The 16,654-nt window shown below is 44.6% G+C and overlaps 3 protein-coding genes across 4 annotated transcripts; all 3 read left to right on the forward strand.

The window, feature by feature from the left end:
• The first annotated feature begins 2,909 nt into the window (after nucleotides 1–2,909).
• LOC108154361 (actin-5C) lies at nucleotides 2,910–4,714 on the forward strand. Its single transcript, XM_017284629.2, has 2 exons — nucleotides 2,910–3,027; nucleotides 3,491–4,714. The coding sequence occupies exon 2, from the start codon at nucleotides 3,499–3,501 to the stop codon at nucleotides 4,627–4,629; it is 1,131 nt and encodes a 376-aa protein (XP_017140118.1). The 5' UTR covers nucleotides 2,910–3,027; nucleotides 3,491–3,498; the 3' UTR covers nucleotides 4,630–4,714.
• A 2,162-nt stretch (nucleotides 4,715–6,876) lies between these two features.
• LOC108154350 (putative fatty acyl-CoA reductase CG5065) lies at nucleotides 6,877–9,002 on the forward strand. The gene is made up of 8 exons (XM_017284619.2): nucleotides 6,877–6,986; nucleotides 7,046–7,331; nucleotides 7,408–7,644; nucleotides 7,717–7,826; nucleotides 7,890–8,266; nucleotides 8,324–8,394; nucleotides 8,470–8,595; nucleotides 8,649–9,002. Exons 1-8 carry the CDS (start codon nucleotides 6,932–6,934, stop codon nucleotides 8,869–8,871), a joined length of 1,485 nt encoding a protein of 494 aa, XP_017140108.1. The 5' UTR covers nucleotides 6,877–6,931; the 3' UTR covers nucleotides 8,872–9,002.
• Nucleotides 9,003–9,146: 144 nt separating this feature from the next.
• Nucleotides 9,147–16,112, forward strand: LOC108154335 (broad-complex core protein isoforms 1/2/3/4/5). 2 transcript variants are annotated; one of them, XM_017284599.2, is made up of 5 exons: nucleotides 9,147–9,857; nucleotides 9,934–10,579; nucleotides 10,639–10,875; nucleotides 10,960–11,103; nucleotides 14,705–16,112. In XM_017284599.2, the coding sequence occupies exons 1-5, from the start codon at nucleotides 9,588–9,590 to the stop codon at nucleotides 15,022–15,024; spliced, it is 1,617 nt and encodes a 538-aa protein (XP_017140088.1). In that variant the 5' UTR covers nucleotides 9,147–9,587; the 3' UTR covers nucleotides 15,025–16,112. The 2 variants fall into 2 exon arrangements, with proteins under 2 accessions (XP_017140088.1, XP_017140096.1); XM_017284607.2 differs by lacking the exon at nucleotides 14,705–16,112 and adding an exon at nucleotides 12,578–14,586 and having other exon boundaries at nucleotides 9,148–9,857.
• The last annotated feature ends 542 nt before the right edge of the window (nucleotides 16,113–16,654 follow it).

The following is a 16,654-nucleotide window of genomic DNA, read 5'->3' on the forward strand; positions in this document are numbered from 1 at the left end:
AAAGCCGACAACAAACCCAAAAGTGGCTGTGGACAAGCAGAGAGCGAGAAAGAAATACAGAGAGTCGGGCTGTGGCTGGGCGCGACGTCACCGCCGCAGTTGGTGGCACTCCTTTGACCAGTTGCCCAAACATTGACACCGTCTGTGTGTGCGTGTCCGCTGTGTGAGTAGTGTGGTGTGTCGTTTTCTTTTTATGCTTATGCGAGAGAGGGAGGCACAGTGTCTGTCTCTCTCTGCCTCTCGCCTGCTTCTTCGCTTATCGCCCAGCATGTTCTGTTCAGTTCTTTTTGTCTTTCCTTTTGTGCGTCACTTTGGCTCGAAATAGTGAATTGTTTAACCACAGATTAGTCAACGAATAACAAATAAATAAAATAACAGCTATTCCCCCACAACAACAAAATGCCTATTTATTTATTTATTGCCATGTGTGAGCAATGGATGTTAAGAGTTGGTTAGCCGTTACAAAAACTGCTCTCTCGACAGGCACACGCACAGAGAAGCTCATACATACAAATGCACGGGCAGTTACTCTTTCACTTTTTTGCAAGAGGAGTACAAAAAATGGAAAATGGGGGATAACTACAAAAAAAATTCTGATTGATTTGCGGAATTTTTTGTCTAGTGGAAATACATTTGTAATACTATTTGCATGCTTTTAAGTTTTAAAGTTGGAAACATTCTGCTCTTGAAAAATCTTGGGAGAGCCGACTCAGCCAGCGGCTTATCAAGCTCGGAGCCGCTTGTGGGCAACAAATACAACAACGCCTCTGGGCACCAGACCGCAGGCTAGAGCAAGAGCGCAGCATACAGGTTGTGTGCGTGTGTGTGAGTGATTCTCTCTTCATCTCTGTTGCGCAAACGCGTTGTTGTTTGCAGCTGTTTCTGCTGGCGCCGTTATTGCTGAAACCGGCTTGCGGCCCTCGTACTGCATTATTCAATGCAACTTATGAATGCCCTTCAAAAAGTTTACATGTTATGCAGAACATCATTACAGAAAAAAAAGGCAATTCTAAACGTTACAATTTGCCAAATTGTTAACAAATTTTTAATGTGACAGTTCGATTCATACAAAAAACGCAACATTGTGTATGTTAAAATATATGTATGAATAAAGCTTTACAAAAGCATATGGATTGAAGGTTTTTTTAAATAAATTTCAAGGAATGGAACGATAAGAATTGATTATTGCGTGGTCATGAGTAATTGCCTGAGTCACATGTAAGAATTTGCAGATACGCACTGACCAATGCAAGCGGTTTTAAAACAAGCCCAAAAACAAAGTGAACGAACCCCTCGCGAACCAATACAAACTACAATACACCATTGAGAGCAGGCACACACCCATGTTCACTCGCTCACCACACCAGCTCGTCTTGTGAGCGTGGAAATTCTCTTGAAAATCGACTGGCGAACAATTCATACCCATATATGGTAAACTTGGCTGCGGAATGGAGAAATGTCGCTGATAAGGAGTTGAGCGCAGCATGAGCGTGAGTGACGTAGCCGGCTGGAAAGCGGGCTTTATAAAACGGCAAGCAACGACCAGTTTTCATATCATTACAGTTTGAGTTCTTGTGCTGTGTGGATATTCCCAACCGACACAACACCGCTCTCCAATCAGCCAGCAGTCGTCTACGCAAAAGACACTCAACCGAAAGACTTAAATTATATTAATTTAATTAATTTTAAACAAAACAGACCAAATGTAAGTATACTAAAAAGTTCGAAACGATACGATCCAGAAAAGTCCGAGAATCCGTCCCCCACCGTCCCCTTTAAAAAAGCCATCGCAAACCGTGAGACCGAAAAAAAACAGTGCAAATGTTTTTGTATGATAACTACATTTTTTTGTGTGATAGTGTGAAAAGTGTTGGACAAGTTTGACGAAAAATATGCAAATGAAAATGTTATTAACAGAAAAGTTTATGACATTACAAAAGCAGAGTTTGCTGAAAAATCTCCCCATGGCATATGTCATTCCAAAAAGAGGAATTTGACTGGGAAACGTCTTAGCTGAGAATGCACCCACAGAACTACTGCAACTACTATTGTTATCATTCAGATTAGTTCCAATCTACCTAGACATGTATATATGTATGTATGTACTATCTGTATCTACAGATGACTGGGCGTGTCACGCGCCATTTTACGATTTCACCCAAGACACCCAAGTGGGGAAAGAAGTAGACCGACATCTTTGGTGACAGTTTCGTTTTTGCCATTTGAAATTCAATTCGCGAGCCGCTTTCTTTTTCCCACGCCCGAAAATAACTTTCCCTGTAAGCAAGATTCGCTAAATAATTGTTAGACGTTCACTGTGGCCGGCCCACGCAAAGCCCCAAAGAAAGATCTGTAGCAGATCATGGTTATAGGTCCCATGCCATAGAACAGACTTGTCGCGCCTGTGACGTAGGCAGATCACAATCCATAAATGTTTGTGGCGTTTGTAGGCGGCCAGAAATAGTAACAGAATCGCGTCATTAAAGTTATTTGGAAAGACTTGATCGGCGGGGCTCTAAAATGCCGGCTTCAATAAATACGTATGTACATGTGCATGCACATATGTATGTGTACAAGTTGCCGAAGTCACTGCCGTCGTAGCTGTGCAAAAATGGAGAAAACCTTCGGCGTCAGTCTCAGGAGTATGCGAGTGTGTTTGTGTGTGTGTGTGAGAGCGAAAGCGAGCGTTTCGCTTCGAAACATGACCATATATGGTCACAAAAGTTGGCTTCGTCGATTCGACTCGTTCGCTCTCTGTCGCACGCATGCGCTGGCACCCGCTCAAAATGTGCAGGCGAGAGCGAGTCGGCCTACACATACACGAGACAGATATCGCGTCAAAGCCGACGCTGCCAGCGCCATTGAATCGCTGTTAACTAGCATTGCCGCTCCCACAGCTTGGTCTGTTCTTTCATTCCTCTTTCGGCAGTCAAACGGTGCGGTTGCATTAACTTTTCGAAATCCCAATCAAGTTGTTGTGCGAACATCAGTTAATTCCCTTTAAACTCGTTTTTTGAAACAAAAAAGGTAAATTAAATAGTGCTGAAAAAAATTAAAATCAAAGTGGCTTAATTGAAAACTACATTTCACTGCAAATATTACGCGTTTTTTTTGGCCAAATGCCTTGTTAGCCAGCGCTGAAAACGCCTAGAAGTTTCTTCTTTTTTTCAAGTTTAGTGTAATACGCGTGATTCTAGATTGTTTTGCTAGACCGGCATCCAAAAAAAAATTTCGTTTTTTCTCTCTGTGTTCTTTTTCGGCCGCCATTTTACAGCGCCTTTGCCGCATACACACACACACACGACATGCACACAGCCAAGCACTTTTTTGCACCGGCATTCGAGTGCTTTGTGTCTTGGCTGTTCTTTCTTTCGGGGTGGGGCCCTTCCCTGCGGCTCAAACTTTCAATTCATCCTGTGCCTCTCGCTCTTTCTCGCGAACGTTGAGTTTAACCGGAACTAATTTTGTTGTCTTTTGTGTATCCTTGCAGCTTACAATATGTGTGACGAAGAAGTTGCTGCTCTCGTTGTCGACAATGGCTCCGGCATGTGCAAGGCCGGTTTCGCTGGAGATGACGCACCCCGCGCCGTGTTCCCATCGATCGTCGGCCGCCCACGTCACCAGGGTGTCATGGTTGGCATGGGACAGAAGGACTCGTATGTGGGTGATGAGGCCCAGAGCAAGCGTGGTATCCTCACTCTGAAGTACCCCATCGAGCACGGAATCGTGACAAACTGGGATGATATGGAGAAGATCTGGCATCACACCTTCTACAACGAGCTGCGTGTTGCCCCCGAGGAGCACCCCGTTCTGCTGACCGAGGCCCCTCTGAACCCCAAGGCTAACCGTGAGAAGATGACTCAGATCATGTTCGAGACCTTCAACACACCCGCCATGTATGTGGCCATCCAGGCTGTCCTGTCCCTGTACGCCTCTGGTCGTACCACTGGTATCGTCTTGGATTCTGGTGATGGTGTCTCCCACACTGTCCCCATCTATGAGGGTTATGCCCTGCCTCACGCCATCCTGCGTCTGGATTTGGCCGGTCGCGATCTGACTGACTACCTGATGAAGATCCTCACGGAGCGTGGCTACTCATTCACCACCACAGCCGAGCGTGAGATCGTGCGCGACATTAAGGAGAAGCTGTGCTACGTCGCTTTGGACTTCGAGCAGGAGATGGCCACCGCTGCCTCCAGCTCTTCCCTGGAGAAGTCTTATGAGCTTCCCGACGGACAGGTCATCACTATTGGCAATGAGCGTTTCCGTTGCCCCGAGGCCCTGTTCCAGCCGTCGTTCTTGGGAATGGAGGCATGCGGCATCCATGAGACCACCTACAACTCGATCATGAAGTGCGATGTGGATATCCGTAAGGACCTGTACGCCAACACCGTCCTGTCCGGTGGCACCACCATGTACCCTGGCATCGCCGATCGCATGCAGAAGGAGATCACCGCCCTGGCCCCATCAACCATGAAGATCAAGATCATTGCTCCCCCAGAGCGCAAGTACTCCGTCTGGATCGGTGGCTCCATTCTGGCCTCGCTGTCGACCTTCCAGCAGATGTGGATCTCCAAGCAGGAGTACGACGAGTCCGGCCCTTCCATTGTGCACCGCAAGTGCTTCTAAGTCTGGCGGTGGACAACTCGCCCTCTGGCGGAAGAGAGGAAGGGGGTGACGACGGAGGAAGACGAGGCAGAGCGAGAGCGAGTGCGAGTAGTGCCGGCAGTTTAGTTGACGTGTCGAAGGAGTGCAGCACAACAAGAAGACCATCATTCACGCCGCCTCCAACGCCCACACCCTGGCGGAGAGAATACACAACCCTTGGGTGTGGGTGGGGGGAGACGGCTCCGTGTTGTGTTCTAGCATTAATTAATTTATTCCACATGAGATATGATATGTATTTTTGTTTTTTTTTTGAATATCCCTAATATAACAAAAAACTGAGATGAAAACTAGAACAGCATTATCTGCCATTCCACGGACACAGCAAACACTCTCACACACGCATGCACCCGACCCCATACAGACGACACTATACACGCTCGCACCTCCCTTGCACACACAAACACACACACTCACACACATACAACGCAAAAGTGCGTGGAGTCGGCTTCCTCGTCGAGCGCGACGGCATGACAAGGACAACCACAAGAACATTCAACATCATCCAGAAAAACCATTCAACTCCCCCAAAGCAAAAAAAGACAACACAAAAACAAAAATGAAAGCAAAACACAAACAACACACTAGCGTTTTGTAAAATTAAAAAGCAACCTTATGTATTATTTTTTAATTATGATGTAATTATAAAAACAAGTGAAACAAAAATATGAAAACGAAAGAAAATCAACCTAGTCTTCTCTTCTTCTGTCTCCTCGTCTTCTATCTCTGTACTCTCACTCTCTGCTCTGCTCCTGTTCATGCTTGTGCTCTGCTTGACCACTCGCTCTCTTTCCCGCTGTCATTTCGCCGGCCGGCAAACTGCGCTCGCACCACAACTCTCGTACACCCATACCCAAACAAACATACATACATACATCATATATTATATGCATATACATGAATGTGAATGCAGCCAGCTGCTGCTGCTGCTGCTGCTTTGCCGTCGACTGCCGAAGAGTGGTTTTTGCATACGGTACTCCCACATACATACATACGACATAAATACATGTGTAATTTTTTTATTTGTATACTTTTCTAATTGCATGCGTATCAAATGATAAGTTTACGCCTGAAAATGTTAATTAAAATGTGAAAATGCAACTAAAAAACACAACCAAAACGAGTGCAAACTCTTGAAGTATTAACGTAGTCTCATGGTTGGGAGTTATCGCTGGGTGGCTGGTTGGGAGCATCGAAGGGTCAGTGAACTGAAGTTCAAAGCTGTGGATGCTGTGAATGCTCTTAAAACCTGCTTAACAGCTGTTAGAACTCTTTAACAGACGCCTGTGGCCGGCCGGAGAAGCGCTTGCATCTCGCTCGCACATACACGAACACCGATGTTAATGACTTACAAGACGAGTCGCCGTCTCATCGATGTCGCTGCGATTAAAATGCCGTTTTAAGTGTTAAAAACTATACAAAGAGCAGCATAGCGCAGCCCATAAGTAAGAGATAGAAAAAAAACGCTGGCACAAATTGTTGGTTCAGTTTTGGATCGAAATTAATCAAGATTGGGACAGACACGTGCAGGCGGAGTGCGTGCACACAGAGGAAAACGAAAAGGAGCACCCCAACACACATGCATACACTCGCACATGAATAACGCACACAGTTAGGACCTGACACTGCTTGCTTTGGAAAGAGCGTGTGAAACGGTAAAAATTCTCTTATGGCGCTTTCTTTTCGATTCTAATTTGATTTGTTTCTTTTGGGTTCAACGGTTCCATTTCGTTGTTGGTTTTCGGTGTTTCCGGAAATTTGTTCTAGAATACGTTCGACTGGAAGGGAATGGAAGCACGGAATGGCACCCATCACTAGAAGAAGAATTACAGTGAAATTTCCCTCAGGCGGAAGTATGCGGTTTTCCCTAGATTTTAAGAGATTTTCGCCCAGAAGATTGGCTTGTACACACAACTACACATTTCTGCGGGCAAAAGGGAAAGTGTCTGCTGGTAGAGTTAACCCTCAAAAGACACGACCTAGCGATAACCGGGACTCCCCACGCTCCAGGATCACCTACATATATTTAGCCGGGATCCTGGTCTCTTTAGTCATGTATCCACTGTTACAGCGGCAACAATGTAAATCCGCGGTGCTGCTGGTTCCCTGGTCCCCCGGTCCCCTGAATATTCATGCGACCTCGAGCCGGGGGTCGGCAGCGTGCGGTTCCCCGATTTGAATATGCCCGGAACCGGGACCGGGCCGTACTTCGCCCACGGCCTGGAGCCAGAACGATTTGGGACAGCGATCCGCGCGGAGTAATACGATGTCTATAGCAGCGGCCTTTAAGGATCACGAAATCTTCGTAACCGGCGCCTCGGGTGGGTATCGACATCTGATATTGATCCAATTTAACGACTGACCTGATGGACACTCTCAGGTTTCGTTGGAAAGGCCCTCATCGAAAAGCTGTTGCGATCATGCCCCACTCTGAAGAAAGTCTACGTTCTGATGCGACCCAAAAAGGGGCACAGCATCGAGGAGCGTCTACGGTTGCAGGGGGAGACAAAGCTGTACGAGCGCCTGCGTAGGGAGCAGCCGGAGGCGTGGTCCAAGCTTGTGCCCATAGCCGGGGACGTAGAACAGCTGGGTCTGGGCATTTCTGCAGCCGATCTGGAGAGGCTACGTAATGTGACCATTGTCTATCACTCGGCGGCCAGTGTACGGTAAGACGGGATAGAATAGATTAAAATATAGCTTGCTGCATTGCTTCATTGCTTCATTGTGATGTTTTTCGGTTAGCTTCGATGATCCGCTGCGATCAGCCATCCTACTGAACACACGCGGCACCCATGAGCTCGTCAAACTGGCCCTGGCCTGGAAGAAACTGCGGGCCTTCGTCCACGTGTCCACCACGTACTCGAATCCGCATGTGCTGGAGGTGGAGGAGAGCATATATCCGGCCTATGCCGACTGGCGTACCACCATCAAGCTGGCGGAGACCTACGACGAGGAGACCCTCGACATATTCAACCTCAAGTGAGTGGCTGAGGGCGTGGCTGGCAGGAGGACGGACGAACATCTAGATTATGGGCTTCGCTTTCCTTGCAGATATGGCAACTTCCAGCCCAATTCGTACACCTTCACCAAGAGTCTGGCCGAGCACGTGGTCAACGATTACAAGGATCAGCTGCCCATTTTCATATTCAGGCCATCCATCGGTAAAGACTTGCTTTATGTTATTCCATATTTTTCCATGTATATAATTCCGTATACCCCCACAGTGGTGTCAACCATTCAGGAGCCTGTGCCTGGGTGGGCGGACAACTTTAACGGTCCCACGGGACTCCTGGTGGCCTGTGGCGTGGGCATCCTGCGCTCCCAGAACTGCGATCCCAAAATTGTTTCCGATTTCGTGCCCGCCGATGTGGTGGCCCGCGGCCTGATCCTTGCCGCATACAAGTTCCTGGTCGAGCCACAGGCAACGGCCAAGGATAAGCCCCTCTATGTGGTCAACTGTGCCACGGCCAATATCTCAAAAATCACCATGGGCGAGGTTATCGAGATTGGCAAGACCTACATCCGAGAGAATCCATTTGAGAAGACACTCTGGCTGCCCGGCGGGAGTATGACCCTGTGTCCGGTCCTGCATTTCATACGCGTGAGTGGGCATTGAATATATTATCGATGGTATTTCTATTCCCCTTTTGGATTACAGTTCTGCACCATGCACCTTCTGATGGCTGTTGTGGTGGACACTCTGCTGCGGCTGACCAACGAGAAGCCTTTGTAAGTTGTATGGCTTTTCCGCCAGAGAAATAGGATTGGTCTGATCTGATCCAATTCCTGGTTCCAATATTACAGCCTGATGAAGCTGCAGCGACGAATTTTTGCCGCCTTCAGTGCCCTGCAGGTGTTCGCTGCCACCGAATGGCACTTCCAGAACCAGAACTTCCGGGATCTGCACAGCCTGGTGCCCGCAAATGAAATGTAAGTCCACCGACCAGTTAGTGCCTCTGGTTAATCCTTTCTCCTCTCCGCAGTGACAGTTTTGGATTTATGCAGCATGCAAACATCGACTATGTGGAGTTCTTTCAGCATGCCATTCGTGGCGCCAAGGAGTTCCTGCTGCACGAGAGTCCCATAAGCAGCAGCAGTGCCCGGTTCCGCATGAAGATCTTCTATGTGCTGGACTATCTATGCCGGGCCATTGTTTATAGCTTCTTGTTGCGCCTAATCTACAAATTTGTCGTGAGCCTGTGGTAACGCAACTCTCACTACTAGTTTTTTTTTTTGTACTTTCTTCCCCCAAAAATAGATGCTTAGCACCCCCCATAACCGTACTAAACTCAATATTAAAGAAAATACATACATTTGTTTGGTAATGGTAAATGAAATTTTTCAAATTTCTAACGTCTTATTGTAACCATCTGGCAGCTCCAGCTGGATTGCTAGCGCCATCTATTGCATTTTGTGCATAGTACGATATTCTCTGCGCATTCCCAGCCCTGGTGCACAGGGTTACTTTTTGATTATCAAAAAAACAAAATGGTGGCATATAATATTTTTGTTTGGCCGCAGCGTACATAAAAAAAATTCGTGTGTGATTTGCCCGCAAACATTAACAAAAGTGAGCAAATAATCAGAAACGGTGCGAGAGAGATAGCGAAAAAGTGAGCACGGTGCTGGAAACAATATTTAAGCCACAAATCGAGCAGAAGTTAAGAATTGATCAATCGAACAGTGCTGCGGTACCGCTTGGTGGGTCGATTGCGCTGGTCCAGAGGTGCCTGTGGCCCGTGGCCTGTAGGCCCCCAGTGGTGGTTTAGAAAAGACCTGCAAGGGTGGTGGGCAGCTCAGTATAGATTGCTGCAGTCCGCCCCCAGTATCTCTCACCAGCTGGAAAACAAAATAAAAATCGAGCACAACAAGAAGAACCAGCAAGCTGCATTGGCGGCTAATTGGATTAGTCAGTAGCGGAGATGGCCACGACACAGCAGTACTCGCTGCGGTGGAATAACTATCTGCGCCACCTGACCTACTCACTGGACAACCACCGGCTGAACGATGATTTCGTCGATGTCACCCTGTGCGTGGACGGCAGGAAGATCAAGGCCCACAAGGTTGTACTGTCCTCGTGCTCATCGTACTTTAAGGAGATATTCAAGGAGAATCCCCATCCGCATCCAGTCATTATATTTAAGTTTATCAAATTCGAAGATCTCAACTCGATAATCGAGTTTATGTACCAGGTACGCCTCAAATCAACACACTCTATTCCATTTCATTCCATTTTGTAATCGGTAATCTGTTATGTGTGTCTTTTAGGGCGAGGTAAATGTACAGCAGGAGGCATTGCAATCGTTCCTGCAAACAGCTGAGCTGCTTGCCGTCCAGGGCCTTACCGCCGAGGAGAAGGAGAAGCCGCAGTTGCCGGCGTTGCCGCTCAGCGATCATAAGCTCATCAAGACCATACCCAGCACCATAAGAGCGGTCAACGATCAGCACCAGCAGCAGCAGCAGCAGCAGCAACAGCAGCAGGTGTCCAGCGTGGCACAGGCGCAGACAGCAACGCAAACCATCGAAATCCCCACGGCCACACTGTTACAGGCAACGGCTGCCAGTCAGGTTCAGACGCAGGTGGCTGCTGCCGCCCAGCTTCAGGTCCAGCAGCAGCAGGCGCAGTCTCAGTCGCAGCAGCAGCATCATCATGTACAAACCAATCAAATACAACACATCCAGGTGCAATCGGCGCCACCACCACCACAGCAGCAGCAGCAGCAGCAACAGACACAGCAGCAGCAGCAGCTATCACAGCCAGTGGCTTCGACACCACAGCATCTGACCATCACGAATGCGGTGGCCCTGGCCGCGGCGAAGAAGCGCAAGCTCACCTTCTCCGACGATGATGACAACATCTACACCACCGAAACGGTCGCCTATTCCGGCAAGGATGACCAGACTATTGTGAAAAGTAAGTAGGATATAGCCCAAAAAGATTGAAATTCAAACTAATCGTTGGCCTTCTTACAGCTTCTGATATGACCTTCCTACGAAGCGCAGTCAAAATGGATATACCCGACTATATTGTAAGCGAGGTGGATGATCGCCTTTCGGACGGCGCCACGCCGCAGACGTCACAGGATGCCACGACCGGTGCAGCGCAAACGGTGGCCCAATACTCATCCGAATACGAGATACTAACCGAGTCAGAGATCGAGGAGAAATATCAAGCGGATGCGGAAAATGCCGAGATAGCCATCGAAATGAGTGAGTAGCCTTTGAGCAGCACAGAATTTGACCATCCCATCTAACAAGGCGCTCTTCTTTGCCTCCCTCCCCCTCCAAATAAAGCCCGCCTGCTAGGCAGTGGAACGGGGGCAACATCCACGCCGCATGCAGTCCTAGAGGATGGCAGCCCGTCGGCAGTTCCCTCGACTACGGTGTCCCTGACGCCGGTCAAGGTGGACAGCAAGGGCGGCAACGTGGCGCCAAATGGTAAGTGAGATGTACCACTGGGTAGGGATTTTGGAAGTGTTGTTTTTTTAATGGAGCACTCTTTGCATTTTGTGACTGGCCTTGGGCTCTGCCCTGCATAGCTTTTGATGGTGGATATTGCATTGTTATGGCCAGAGATCACAAATAAGATTTGCAAAATTAGTTCAAAACAAATTAAATTCGAAAAAGTGACCTTCGTTCAGAGAAAAAATACAGCTTCTGTATGTACACTATTTATTCAGGAGGAGAGGTGTTCTGGAACATCATAAATTTTTTCCAAATTAATTTAAAGCTGTTATATTAAATTTTTTATTTGAAAAGTTTGAAGATTTTTATTTTTAAATATTTGAAAACTATTTTTATTAATTTTGTTTAATCATCGTGAACAGAAAAAAACATAATTTTATAATCAAAAATCCAAAATACAATCCTAATTGAAATATAAAAAAAACTACCGCTGAAAAAAGTTAAATAAATGAATATTTTCAAGAATTTTTAAGTTATTGTTATTTTAATAATTGAAAAATGAATGTGAATTTAAAAATTGATAAACAATTCTTATTTAAAAAAAATTATATAAAAATATTTTTGTTTTTAACAATTAAAAAATGGTTTTCTTTTTAAAAAATTTTCAAAAGATATTTTTTTTACTTTTTAATTAAAAAAATGTTTTTATTTTTAAAATAAAACATTTTTTTTTATTTTAAAAATAATTGTTTGTGATGTTAATAATGAAAGGCCAAAATGAATTTTTATTTCATAATTAGAACTCTTGCGATCCCTGGTTTAAGCCATATTCGATACCCTAACTATTTAAATTGGTAAAAAAAAATGGTAGAGCACACGATCTGACATGCGTATATGTTGTAGGTACGAGTATGCTGTAATGCTTGTGTTTAATTTTCATGCCTTTTAATTATTTAGTGAATGTTGAATATTTGAATAATTGCACTTCTTGTACTAGACATTATATGGTGCTCGATGAGAGTTGGACTGCAGTAGCTGTATTTGAAATGATTTAAAATATTACCAAAACACACGCACACACACGCACACACGCACACAAATGCCCGAAGAGATCGGTCGGGGCTTTAAGCATTATTGATTTGATTTTTAAGTTAAGTTATATTAAGTTTCTGGTGTAAAATGGATGTGCCTGGGCCCTGGGTACACAGTGCTTTGTAGTCTGTAGACTGGTGCTTAGCCCCCTTCCGCCCCCACCCCCCACTACTCCAAGCTCTAATTATGTATTTAGTTTAGTCATTTGATTGTATGTGTACCCCCAACCAAACCCCGCTCCCATTTATATCGTAAGAGTTGTTGTTGTGGCTGTCGAATATGTCTTCAAAGGGTGGCGCAAAGAGAGAGAGAGAGAGAGAGAGAGAGAGAAAAGAGGGTAGAGGGTATGGGCGGGCAGGGGCCACGCCACCGAACTGTTTTGTATTGATTGTACGTATTTTCTATATATTTTTAGATTCGCCCAATAATAAGTGGACAGAATGTCAGTTTTGCAAAATGGTTATTACCACGGTTAATCTTTGGAGACATATTCGCACCCAACATACACCACAACCGCCCCGCAAATGTGATCTCTGCAATAAGAATTTCAAAAATAAATACAGCCTCCGTGAGCACATACGCATCTCGCACGAACAGAAGGTGACCATCAAGACGGAGAACTGATGGGCAATCTACACGACTGCCGAGACATTCATCAGCCTCAATATGAATATGGGCAGCATACGAAACTAAATGGAGCACAGAGAGTGCACAGGGAGTGCAAAACAGAGAGAGAGAGAGAGCGAGATTCCAAGATATATATATATATATATAAATATATATATAATACTATATAGATCATAACGTCCAAGTAGCAATAACAACTCAAAGATTAATTTTTCCAGTGCACACGCAAAAAAAAAAAAAAAAAAACAAAAAGAAAATCCACCAGCCATCCCCCAAAAACAAACAAAATTAGCCAAAATTTGTCAAAAACTCCAAAATGCAAAGCAAAAGTGTGGAGAAGAAAGAGGAGCATTAGCATAACGTCTAACAAACGACTAGAAATTGTAATATGTGTCTAAAATAGCATTAGTTTATATACATTCATATAGCTACGATAAACGATATACGATATATGATATATATATATCATAATAAGATTAAGGCCAAGGCCCAGTCAGAGTCAGAGTCAGTCAAGAGTCAGTGGAGAGCTGGTAATCCCCCCCTCGTTGACCAAGAGCCATTGTATGTAAAATGTATTTTTAGTATCCTAGTACTTTTGCTTAGTGCAACGGATCGGAACGTTTTTTTTATTAGATAGCAGAGTACAAATATCGACCTTCATTGTATATATACACACCCACACACACACACATACACAACACATTTTTCCAGCAAAGGCTTTAAGCTTAATCAATCAATCAATCTATTTATGTACTTTGCTCAACCCACAGATACAGATACAGATACAGATACAGATACTACAATAATAATCCCAATTCTGTACAAACCGACTTCATTACCATTAATAGTGGGCCATTCTGTGTTCAAGCAAGAGAGAGATTTATACCGCATAGTCGCTTAGGAAGAGGTGGATATTGCAGTCGTTGTAAAGTAGCTAAATTAGTTGTAGGTCCCCCCGCCCCCACCCTCCGTTAGTTTATTTGATTAAACCCACAAGCCAAGTGAGAAACGGAAGTCATCGTATGATAATATGTACTTTAAGATTCGAATACCTGTAGAAATTCTCTCTAAAGACGACACACAAACACACACACCCACAGAGATGCATACTAAAGATTATCTAGTTAAATGAAACCAACTCATACGTATTAATATAACGATCCACACATATGTATAGTATACATATACATATATAGTATATAGTATATAGCTATAGCTAGAGCTATGCTATACATAATGTATGAGCCTGTATGGATGACCATAGGGTCTTCAGTTTATGAAAGACTGTTTCGATTATTCATTATCAATATTTATTTTCCAATATATTCCTATGAAAAGATCTTGTGAAAAGTCGCCGTTCGGTTTCAATTTATCTACCAAACTATCGATATATAACATAATGATCTGATTAATTAATCTAGACTCAATTCTTTTGTTTTATTTCATTTATTATTCCACCATGAAAGAACACACATTCGTTTTGCAAACAAATTTCAAGAAACTCTGTGAGTGTCCATACAGGGCCATTGTCCCATAGTCCGGATGGCCAAGCGTCGACTATACTATCTCTAGATATAGAGATTGCAAGTCGATCGATCCCTCCCTCCCTCGCCCACAATAGGCCTAAGTACATAATGTGTATTGTATATAATATGTATTAATAGCTGAAACTACGACTAGATTATCCAATTTAAATCGTTTTGCTAAAATGAGACAGACAGAGAAAGAGACATATGACAAAGAGAACGTCAGAGAGAAAGAGAAAGAGAGAGAAAGAAATAAAAACAAAACAAAATACATGTGTAAACCAATTAAACGAAAGTGAATCAATTATGCTAAACAAATTGGGGAGGGATTTAATGCAGATGTATATGTATATATAGATAATATAGCTACATTTCTATATATATTGCAGCCCCAAGTGGAACTGGAGGTGGACCTGGACTTCGATTAGGAACCGATACGGATACCGATCCGCTGGCCGAGGATGAGACAGCGCCAGAGGTGTACATGCCACTCATCTGTCACTTTTGCAAGCGTCGCCTTAAGTCAACGAACGCCTTGAGGCGACACATCGCTTCCAGGCACTCGGAGATACTGGACAAACTGCACGAGTGCTATATCTGCATGAAGAGCTTCAAGACCAAGTGGTCCCTGTCCACGCACAACTCTCGTTTCCATCGCGATCTGCGTCAGAGTAAGGAGTTCATCAAAATCGAATCGGCCGATCACTGAATCAAATGGTTAAACATCAACTGAGACACAAAAACTATTTTCATACCCGGTATTTGGCAGAAGGAAGCGGGTCCGAACAACCTAACCCTGAATCAGCATTTTTCGTCTATTTCGTCCGTATGTTTTGAAACGATCTATTGGCTTGGCTTCTATGAATCGCGAATGGGAAATGGGAAAGACTGTCGGAATCCATAGCATTTTCCCCATAGACCACAGACAATGTCGATCATGTTATAAAAGCTATATGATAAACGCTCTCACTATGAAAGGAAAGGACTTGGTAGTGCTAGCACCTTGTATAGTACTTCACAGTACAGTTCCTGTACAGTTTTGTGCCTCTTGAAGACCCAGCCAGTAAGCCATTATACGTCTGCGCCGGACCTTGTAAAAGCACGTTTTCCCGATAAGCTCCCTATCAAACTGGTTCCGAATGAGTAGGGTTTTTCTTAGAAAGTACAAAGATTGATTTTTTGTACACTTGTGTACGCGGCCTGTTCGGCTACAAGTGTCACGCGTCATGCGGCAGCGCCCCCCAGTCGGTTCAGCAGGGGAAGAAGTCCGCGCGTAACCTTCGGATTTGTGTCGCTGGGTCACTTGATGGTGCAGCAACGACAAGACACGATTAGACGCTATATATCAAAGATCAGGCAATTGAACTACGACCCCGCCGAGGCCGAGGAGAGCTTGAGCTCCTTGCAAGATAATCTTTGGCCGATAAAATCCACTTTTAAGCATATACAAATGCCACGTTAATCTTATGTTAGCATGACGTTGGCATAGCCACAAAACTGAAGCCTGGAAGACTTATAGTCTGAAGCATATAGGACAGAGTAAACACCGCTATTCATGCTGATCAAGAATATACTCTTTATGGGGTTCGGAGATGCTTCGTTCTGTGTAACTGTCTTCTGCTTAATTTTACAATTCAAAGAGTAGGACGGGTATCTAATAGTCGGAATATTCGACTATATCGATTTAATTGTAAGGCCCCTGGCCATAGATCTGCCATAGATTGTATGTATGTAGTTTTGCTTGTCTTGTCTTCTAATAATAATACATTATCGACCAATTTAGATAAATTTAACCAATCTCACACGAAGTTTTTGTACGCTAATCATTTTCTTTGCTCTCTGAGAGGAATGTGCACCGTGCCTCAGGTTCGATTAGGACAATTAGAAGTGTATTGTGCAACTGGCCTTGACAGACCGGACGGCCTAACAAAATACACAAAACAAATCGTGTGGAGAGAAATTGCATTGAATTCGAGCTTTAATTGCAGAATGACATCTTGAGTGACTCTTCGAGGGATAAGCATTCACTATTTCTATGCAGATCAGTTAATCATGTGCTATTCCGGCAGTTGGAAAGCATTCCAGTAGTGAAAGGAATCAAATAATGCATATCAGGGCACTCCCGAGATGCATTCTTCGACAATCGGCGCCAGCCAGACGCACAAGCGATGCATAAACACATAAACAAGAAATAGTAAACTTAAGCCAGGCCCTCGAGAAACGCACAAACAACATACATGTCGTGTGAATGAGGAGGCTTGTTAGGTTGCCTGCCTGCTGCCTAATAGCATACGAATTTGGATGTACCCCATGAAGGAAGATGAAACCCGACTGCTTCG

This window comes from Drosophila miranda, chromosome XL (assembly GCF_003369915.1).
Source record: "Drosophila miranda strain MSH22 chromosome XL, D.miranda_PacBio2.1, whole genome shotgun sequence".
Taxonomy (NCBI): Eukaryota; Metazoa; Arthropoda; class Insecta; order Diptera; family Drosophilidae; genus Drosophila; species Drosophila miranda.

Coding starts and splice junctions, on each gene's coding strand:
- LOC108154361 (XM_017284629.2), top strand. CDS start 3,499: ATGTGTGACGAAGAAGTTGCTGCTCTCGTTGTCGACAATGGCTCCGGC.
- LOC108154350 (XM_017284619.2), top strand. CDS start 6,932: ATGTCTATAGCAGCGGCCTTTAAGGATCACGAAATCTTCGTAACCGGC. Junction 6,987..7,045: donor CTTCGTAACCGGCGCCTCGG/GTGGGTATCGAC, acceptor GGACACTCTCAG/GTTTCGTTGGAAAGGCCCTC. Junction 8,395..8,469: donor CTGACCAACGAGAAGCCTTT/GTAAGTTGTATG, acceptor CCAATATTACAG/CCTGATGAAGCTGCAGCGAC.
- LOC108154335 (XM_017284599.2), top strand. CDS start 9,588: ATGGCCACGACACAGCAGTACTCGCTGCGGTGGAATAACTATCTGCGC. Junction 9,858..9,933: donor TAATCGAGTTTATGTACCAG/GTACGCCTCAAA, acceptor TGTGTCTTTTAG/GGCGAGGTAAATGTACAGCA. Junction 10,876..10,959: donor CGAGATAGCCATCGAAATGA/GTGAGTAGCCTT, acceptor CTCCAAATAAAG/CCCGCCTGCTAGGCAGTGGA.